This window comes from Odontesthes bonariensis, chromosome 8 (genome assembly GCF_027942865.1).
Source record: "Odontesthes bonariensis isolate fOdoBon6 chromosome 8, fOdoBon6.hap1, whole genome shotgun sequence".
Taxonomy (NCBI): Eukaryota; Metazoa; Chordata; class Actinopteri; order Atheriniformes; family Atherinopsidae; genus Odontesthes; species Odontesthes bonariensis.
Window position 1 is genome coordinate 29,913,494 of NC_134513.1, and position 9,869 is coordinate 29,923,362.

Sequence of the window (9,869 nt, forward strand, 5' to 3'; positions counted from 1 at the left end):
TCTACGAAGGGGGTGTGCTGTTTCATTTAATAATAACAAATATATATTGCAGCAGAAAGAATCAGGAGGAACATGAACATGAGCTCCAACCCCCCCCCCATCTGAGAGAGCTGGACCTGAGCTCCAACCATCCAGCAGACTCAGGAGAGAAGCTGCTGACGGCTGCTCTGAAGGATCCACACAAACTCAGGTATGGAGAGGCCTGCTGCAGCATATCGTCTTTATATTTTTACACAGAACCAGTTACAAGCCTGAACACACCTACCCATTCACTGAGATGTTTCTAAAGTTTTTATTAGTTGCTGTAAATCAAGAAAAATGCCAAGTCTACCTTATGATAATCGCTGGAAACTATTACCTAACTATTGTCTGCCTCTATCAAGAACAAATATTCAGTAAGTTTAATAATTCATGGAAATGATTACCCGGCGCTCAGAACTCAAGAAATATAAATATATAATTTTTGATTTGATATAAAAGACAAGAAACGGAGAAACTGAATAACAAAAACTTCATTTAAATAAAAGGTCCAGATTCCAAACAAAGAGACTTGTTTGTTCTCAGCTTTCCTCAGAGTGGCAGCAGGAAGCTGCTGCAGGTTAATTATTGATAAATTACCGTCATATAAAGCCACAGCAGCTGACCTCTGATCACTTTAAGACTCTTTTACGGTGTGCAGAGTTTCAGTGTGACAGCAACTTGCAGACACAGAGGACTGATGTCGGAGAAGGAGCAGAGGATTTCCTCTTCTTCTACACAGACCTGGTCCACACAGCAGAGAGCTGCAGAGGGAAGACATTCATGGAAGAAGCTGAGTAAGTGACACTTTGATTCATTTAACAAAGCCTCAGAGCAGAGAGAGATTTCCTCTGCTGATGAGACACAAGTCATGTGAGCTGAGAGTAAACAGCAACAATCAGTGTGCTGATGAGGAGCTGCAGCCTGTTAGCAACATGAAATGTTTCCCACTCAGTCTGCTGCTGTTTTCTCCTCCAACAGAGGAACTCTGACTGGAATGTGCTGTTCACTCACACTCTGTTCATCACTGCTCTCTGAACACACTCACAGTAAAACTCTGAGTGATATGAGATCCAGATTAATCCTGGACTCTGATCCTGTTGGACTCTGATCCTCAACCTGTTTTATGAAGGAGCATAATTCAGGTGTGTCTGGAGCCTCTGGGTGTGACCATGTGGACTCATCAGTGGGTTCATATAATAATATATATAATATTGTTAAATAATATTTAACAGAGAGCAGTGAGCGCCCCCTGGTGGTTCCTGTCAGTCTGCAGTGATCCTGCAGGATGGATTTCTGGAGTCCTGCTGCCACTTATCTGCAGTGTAGCTCTTCATGTACAGTTCAGTCCTGCATTCAGCCCATCAGAGTGTTTCAGATAGCAGATTTATCATCATGCTGCAGGTTCAGATAATCAGTGTGTGTCAGTGAATGGAAATGTTTCATCATTATCATCATCAGGATCATGATGTCTGTGCTGCTCCATGCCTCCATCTAGTGGAATGATGGAAGTACAGCAGCTGATCTTTTTACAGCACAGATGATGGAAAGGAGGATGTGAGTTGATGTGCAGATGAATGATTTGTGTTTCCTCTGCAGGTGAAGGTAGAAAGTGTGTGTGAGCTGATGTGAGTTCAGCAGCATGGATCAGTGTGAGGACACTAAAACCTCTCTGTGTGGGGAACATGAGAGCCAGAGCAAAGCTCAGAGGTGAGAGGACCATCTCTAACTGTCCATGACTCTTCTCCATGTCAGAGCTCAGCACTCACATCACCAAACCACCTTTATTCACAGTAAAAATAATTTAGTGTTGTGTTAAAGACCAGAACAGCAACGAACTTCTCATGATGCTGGACATGGACCTAAACTTCAACCTGCATCTGGACCAAGCTCTGTCACCAGCTTCATATTTTCTAACCCAGAAACACTTCCCTTCCTGTTCGTCCACCTCGCTGTTCACTACACCTGTAGCTGAATCTGAAGAACCAGTTCCTAAAGACAAACCTAATTATTGGCCTTCAATTCAATTCATATGGATATTGTATATTCAATACACTGTAACACATTTCAAAGGATATCTGTTGGAACAGGGAAACATGAGTTAATGACCACAATAATGTCACATATACATAAAGAGAGTAAAGTGAGGAAAGGTGTGACAGATGAGGCCCCCCAGCAGTCTGGGCCTATAGCAGCTTAACTATGGGATGTTTCAGGATCACCTGAGCCATCCCTAACTATAAGCTTTATCAAAAAGGAAAGTTTTAAGCCTGGTCTTAAAAGTGGAAAGGGTGTCTGCTTCCCGGACATTTACTGGTAGCTTATTCCACAAGAGAGGGGCCTGATAACTGAAGACTCTGCCTCCCATTCTACTTTTAGAAACTCTGGGAACCTCAAGTAAACCTGCAGTTTGGGAATGAAGTGCTCTGTTAGGAAAATATCTTACAATGAGATCTTTAAGATATGATGGAGCTCGGTCATTAAGAGCTTTATATGTAAGGAGAAGAATTCAAGTTCAAGTATTTAAAACATTACAACAATACATGCCCAGTAATATTGTTGTAATGTTTTAAATACTTGAACGCAGTTTTTCTAGAGAAGATAATTGTTTTGTATATGGGATTATCGTCCATTGACTGTTTTGGGCTTTCACATGTGCGAGCATACCGACAACCGGTGAGTTCCATGCTGTTTATAAAGTTGTTTTGTAACGTCCCCGTGCCAGTAATGTGAGAACCATGCATATGGTTTTGATGGTAAGGCTTGTGACTTTATTGTCGGATGGTTTATAAAGTGGTGTGACGTTTCTGCAGTGTGCAAGTTGTTGTTTTACTGGCTGCGCAAACAGCGCAATCGCTGCACAGGGAGCGCCGATTTGCACCGGTCTGTGTCCTACTGTCAGTATTTGACAACCTCTAGCAATGGGAATGCACTTCAAATGCCCCGGAGTTCCCCTTTAAAGCACGCAGCTGTGAATTATACCAAGAAGCCAACCTCTTCTGACTGATTACCTTCCTTTTCAGAGGGGCAACATTGTCCAGTGCTGTCCGCATTGAAACTATAGTGCTGTCAACAAGAGAGTCGAGTGTTGCTGGAGTAAAGTTTAGGTAGTCGTCCTCTGTCATATCTGCACATGGCAGTCAAGAAAAGGAAGATGGAATTAAGTCTTTAAATCTGGTTACAGCATCCTCTGATAGACACCTTCTATATGTAAATTTCTTCTCAGGAACTGTATAGTCAGGTAATGTAAACTCAAAGGTTATCAAAAAATGGTCAGATAAGACAGGGTTATGAGGGAACACAGTTAACTGTTCACTCTCAATGCCAAGTCAGAACAAGATCAAGGGTGTGATTAAGGCAGTGAGTCGGTCTGTGTACACTCTGAGAAAATCCAATAGAGTCTAATATAGAATTAAAGTTCATATTCAGGCTGTCATTTTCAACATCTACATGGATATTAAAGTCCCCCACTACAATGACTTTATCTGTACTCAGCACTAACTGGGATAAAAACTCTGAGAATTTAGACAGAAACTCAGAATAAGGGCCAGGTCCTTCTGAAGCATCCTCTGAAACTAAACCTGCCTCACATCCTGAAGCTTGTGCTAAATATGAGCCCAAAGTATGTGAACCAGCACCAGCAGTCACATCCAGACTTCAACCTGAATATGAACCACCATTTGAGCCAAGACTAGAGTCTGGACTGCATTCAGCTCTTGAAAGACAGCCTCTGAAGTAAACTGAAGCTGAAAGTTACTCAGATTAGCTTCATGGTGAAATATTTTAAACCTTCTTCACACACACTCTTGTTATGTACTTAGTAATTTACTTTTGCATCAGTTTTATTAGTTTTTGTTGCACTATAGAGAACTTTCCGGCTTCTTTTTCTCTTTTAGAGCAAAGATGGAGACACCTGTGGAGCACCTGGAGGACCCTCCAACCCAGGCAGCTCCACCCCCTTCAGCAGGTAGGAGTCCAACAGTTTCTGCATGGAGACATCAGTAAGACACATGGTGCTCAGACTGACCAATCACAGCTCTGGTTGTTTATGTGTGGTTCCTTCAGCCTTCAGTTAGCAGTGACTGTTAGACTTTTTAACTACGTTATAAACCCTTAAAGGGACAGTTCGCCTCTTTTGACATGAAGCTGTATGACATCCCATATTAGCAATATCATTTATGAACATTTTCTTACCCCCTGCTGCATCCTGTGAGCAGAGTTCCAGCCTCGTTTGGGCGTTGCCAAAGGTAGTCCGGCTAGTTGGCTGGGGTCACAAAAATAAAGCGTTTTGCTTCTACAAACAATATGCGTTCAAAAGAGTAATGCATTTGCATCACAAAATCGTCCCTCCAGAAAAAGTCAGACCTCACAAGCGCTTGGCGCTATTTTTGCCTCCCTTCATATCAATGCGTACAGCTACCTAGCGATAGCCGCACCTGTTACAGTGTTTACTGCTCAGAAGTAGGGGACTGCTCGGTCTGCACTTCGGTCTGCACAGTTTACACAGCCCGTAGTGACACGAAGGGAGAGAGAAATAGCGCCAAGCGATTGTGAGATCTGACTTTTTCTGGCTAACGATTTTGTGTGGCAAATGTATTACTCTTTTGAACGTATATTGTTTTGAGAAGCAAGACGCTTTATTTTCGCAACCCCAGCCAACTAGCCGGACTACCTTCATCAATGCCAAAACTCGGCTGGAACTCGGCTCACAGGACGCAGCAGGGGGTAAGAACATGTTCATAAATGATATTGCTAATATGGGATGTCATACAGCTTCATTTCAAAAGAGGTGAACTGTCCCTTTAATACAACTGCAGCAGTGGGCAGGAGGCAGGGTACAACACCCCACATTCACCTGTCAGTCACAACTCTGATATGTAAGGGAAAACACCAGTTACCATGGTGATAAGCGCCTCACAACAGTCATATGTGATTTAAATTCCTTTAATTTAAAGATCTCTGCAGCCTGCCATCGGTTTGATGCCATCATTAAACAGAATGTAGAATGAGTTTTTAGGTGATGTCTTCTCCAGAATAACCAGAAACAAGTATAGAAGCCTGTTCTATCCCGCTGATATCTGATCGAACACATCAGCCTTCATATCAGAGAGTATACGTCAGATTAAAATGAACTTTGATTTGGTCATTGAATCTCTACATTATTTTTGGTCACTGTCAGAGCGAACTCCGCTGCTTATTAAGTTCAGAGCTTTATGTGCAGCTGTCAGGATATTAATGGCAGATAGATATTAACTTTGCACAAATTATACAAGTTTTCATTTTGGTTTTGGAAACAAAAGTCTAAAAATGTTTTAGTTCTACTTATGTTTATTTTGAAAATGCTTCAGATTTTCATCACTACTTTATAGCATTAGCTTTAATGTATCTTCAAACAGACCCACCCATCAAAAACCATCTGGTTAAATATCGAACAAACCATTTCTGATCAAGTTATCTTTGTTCTGAAACAGGGACAACAGCAATGGCTCTGACAGCCTGGAAGGTTCATAAAATCACAAGCACTCTTCTTGTGATTTACTCCAATTTTTGGAATACCTTGACTTTCAACCTTTTATGTCATTAAAATATTGTTTAACACCCTGGTCCCATTTTCTCATTTGGTTTGGGTGTGTGATATTAGGAAGAAACACTTTTTGGGAAATCTTCCACACAAAGCGAGCTCCTCTTCCCTGAGCCTCACAGCCATATGATCAACAAAGCACAATGAAAGCTATGTTCATGACATCATTCATCACTGACTGTCAGCTTTCAAAATGTACTTGGACCCCTGAAGTAGTCATGATTCACACGCATTAGTTTTACATTTCAACAACATTTACTGAAAAGTGAGATTCGTGTTCATGTCTATGACACCTTGCAGAGAGCGAACTCAACAGAATACGAACGGAGTTTGTGAAGAGGGTGCCAGAAGAAATCCTCAAGCAGCTGCTTGATGCCCTCTTAGCAGATCGTGTCTTCAATGATTTGGAGAAAGAAGCAATAATCGAGGAGAACCAGAACAGAGCAGATAAGGCACGAAGACTCATCGATGATGTAAGAAATAAAGGAGAGGAAGCCAGCAGGAAGATGATGGAACATCTTCAAAAATTAGACCCTACACTTTCCTCTGAGCTGGGTTTGTTGTCTGGCCCATCAGCACAAAAAGGTAAGGCCACATATTTCTGTTATAAGGGCTTATATTTTTATATTCAGTTATATTGACCAAATTAGTCTTTTGGACTAATAATTTAAACATCTCTTAAAGAGCTGACATCCCTTAGGGCCCTTTAAGACCAAGTGTGACATGTGCTTAGCCTTAGATCAGCACACTGGTTGCAAATTACAGAGCAAAATAGACACATTATTTTGTTGTTGGCAGGCAGGCAGGAAGCTATTGGGTGTTATGTATTGTAGCCTATTTGTACCAATAAGGAGGGTTAATCTGTCCTGTTCCCATCTATGTTGCAATGCACTGCTGCACTGACAGTGATTCTGTAGGTGCAGGAGGGATCATCGCCAATAATTCACCCACACAACTAGCTTGTCCTCCATTTTTGCTTTGACATGCACTTTTCCTGCACAGCGACAAACCATCATTACACAACGCAAGCTGTTGAAATGAATGGGTTACAGAGTGAAGCTGTGGGATTGTCTCATGAGGTCAGAGAGGGCCATTAGTAGGGGAGCAGTGTCATTTTTACAGACTTGAACCAACACCAGTTCAGTTCCACATTAGTTTGTGTAGTAGCTGCATCTGTGAGGCATGATAGATACAGTGGAGTCCATCTTTAACCTCGGCAGAAGTGGGAGAAAGATATGTTTGGGAGATGCTCTTCAGTGGTATTTTCTGAGGGTGTACCTCTTGGTTTATGTTAGGAAATGTCTGGAGTAGCCTGTTTTCTGAGGGCTTTGAACAGGGTTATGGTTGCTAATGTGTTTGTAGCAAAGAATCTGTGATTTCAAGATGCGTTTGGATGTGTGTTTCAGAAGGAAGCTCCACCTGTGCAGCAGCAGGTGAATGTAGGGTTTGCAGTAAAGTTTGGTGTCGGGGATCTTCTGCAGTTGCTCAAAATTGTTTTGATGTATTTATTTTTTCCACTTGGAGTGTTTTTAGTGGGATTATCTTCTTGTTTTTCTTGGTTTGTGTTGTTCTTATGGTTGTTATGGTTGGTAGTTTGTGGAATAGTTGTGTTCTGGCTTTGAGTTGGGTGTGTGATTCACAACTCCAAATGTTTTACACCAAACTGTTACAAGTTGTTTAGTTATAGGGTTTGCAGACATGTGATGCTCCCCATCTACACTGAGTGTTAGAATGAATTGATAGGGCCAAAAACATCGAAATTATTTGTGTCTTTCATTTGCAATAATAGCTATTATTCATGACTGTAACTAAGATACGTGTCTCATCAGAGATTGAGGGAAATTTAGCTTTAAAGGCACATCATTTCAGACTTTATTTTCTTTCTATTTACGCTCCATACGCTGCTCAGTAACAGGAAATCTTCTTATCTTCTATTTTGTCATTCAGAGCTTCTTCACAGGTGTCAACCCAAACTCAAGTCTGCTCTGAAGAAGAAGTTCCAGTGTGTGTTTGAGGGGATTCCTAAAGCAGGAAAGCCAACCCTTCTGAATCAGATCTACACAGAGCTCTACATCACAGAGGGAGGGACCGGAGAGGTCAATGATGAACATGAGGTCAGACAGATTGAAGCAGCATCCAGGAAAGCAGGCAGAGCAGAAACACCCATCAGACAAGAAGACATCTTTAAAGTTCCACCTGGAAGAAAAGAACCAATCAGAACAGTGATGACAAAGGGAGTGGCTGGCATTGGGAAAACAGTCTTAACACAGAAGTTCACTCTGGACTGGGCTGAAGGCAAAGCCAACCAGGACATCCAGTTCATGTTTCCATTCACTTTCAGACAGCTGAATGTGCTGAAAGAGAGAAAGTTCAGCTTGGTGGAACTTGTTCATCACTTCTTTCATGAAGTTAAAAAAGCAGGAATCTGCAGCTTTGAAGAGTTCCAGGTCGTGTTCATCTTTGACGGTCTGGATGAGTGTCGACCTCCTCTGGACTTCCACAGCGAGGAGCCCCTGACTGATGCTACAGAGCCCACCTCAGTGGATGTGCTGCTGACAAACCTCATCAGGGGGAACCTGCTTCCCTCTGCTCGCCTCTGGATAACCACACGACCTGCAGCAGCCAATCAGATCCCTCCTGACTGTGTTGGCATGGTGACAGAGGTCAGGGGGTTCACTGACCCACAGAAGGAGGAGTACATCAGGAAGAGATTCAGAGATGAGGAGCAGGCCAGCAGGATCATCTCCCACATCCAGACATCCCGAAGCCTCCACATCATGTGCCACATCCCAGTCTTCTGCTGGATCACTGCTACAGTTCTGGAGGATGTGTTGGAAACCAGAGAGGGAGTAGAGCTGCCCAGCACCCTGACTGAGATGTACATCCGCTTCCTGGTGGTTCAGGCCAAAGTGAAGAAGCTCAAGTATGATGGAGGAGCTGTGACAGATCCACCCTGGAGTCCAGAGAGCAGGAAGATGATTGAGTCTCTGGGAAAACTGGCTTTTGAGCAGCTGCAGAAAGGAAACCTGATCTTCTATGAATCAGACCTGACAGAGTGTGGCATCGATATCTCAGCAGCCTCAGTGTACTCAGGAGTGTTCACACAGATCTTTAGAGAGGAGGGAGGGGTGTTCTGCTTCATCCATCTGAGTGTTCAGGAGTTTCTGGCTGCTCTTCATGTCCATCTGACCTTCATCAACTCTGGACTCAACCTGCTGAAGCAGCAAACAACCCCCCGGTGGCCTAAATGGTTCAATAAACAAGGTCTAAAACATCTCCATCAGAGTGCTGTGGACAAGGCCTTAGAGAGTCCAAATGGACACCTGAACCTGTTCCTCCGCTTCCTCCTGGGTCTTTCACTGCAGACCAATCAGAGGCTCCTACGAGGCCTGCTGACACAGACAGGAAGTGGCTCACAGACCAATCAGGAAACAGTCGATTACATCAAGCAGAAGATCAGTGAGAATCTGTCTGCAGAGAGAAGCATCAATCTGTTCCACTGTCTGAATGAACTGAATGATCGTTCTCTGGTGGAGGAGATCCAACAGGCCCTGAGTTCAGGAAGTCTCTCCACAGTTAAACTGTCTCCTGCTCAGTGGTCGGCTCTGGTCTTCATCTTACTGTCATCAGGAAAAGATCTGGATGAGTTTGACCTGAAGAAATACTCTGCTTCAGAGGAGGCTCTTCTGAGGCTGCTGCCAGTGGTCAAAGCCTCCAACAAAGCTCTGTACGTACAACATAGATATATTTCTTTTTAAATACATTCTTTACTTATTAACAGAGAAATAAACTCTATTTAGCTTATTTTATTTTATGTTTTTACTTTATTTCCATGGACATATAAACAGAAACAAATAGGGAAACAGAATTCTTCCACTAATGAAATTCAAATGTAGTTTGATTGATTAATGGATCGAGTTATTTCCTTCCATCTCATTCCCTCCTCAGACTGAGTGGCTGTGACCTCTCAGATGAAGGATGTGCAGCTCTGTCCTCAGTTCTCAGCTCCCAGTCCTCCAGCCTGACAGAACTGGACCTGAGTAACAACAACCTGCAGGATTCAGGAGTGAAGCAGCTTTCTGCTGGACTGAAGAGTCCAAACTGCAGACTGGAAAAACTCAGGTAAGGATTCATGACCTTTTCAGCTGCGAGCTGATATAATTCTGGCTTAAATGGATTAAAAACAGCTTCCAGGTACCTTGATCACTGAAATAGGTTGATCTGTTCTGCCTTTTGATTATCTGGCTTAAATAACTCTGATAATGTAATA

At 42.8% G+C, this 9,869-nt stretch overlaps 1 protein-coding gene across 1 annotated transcript; it reads left to right on the forward strand.

The window, feature by feature from the left end:
* Window positions 1-1,623: 1,623 nt before the first annotated feature.
* LOC142385903 (NLR family CARD domain-containing protein 3-like) lies at window positions 1,624-8,928 on the forward strand (the record flags this gene model as incomplete). Its single annotated transcript, XM_075472587.1, has 4 exons — window positions 1,624-1,728; window positions 3,915-3,985; window positions 5,900-6,184; window positions 7,547-8,928. Coding segments are annotated over exons 1-4 (1,806 nt in total), but the record flags the coding sequence as incomplete, so codon positions are not given.
* Between the last annotated feature and the right edge of the window lie 941 nt (window positions 8,929-9,869).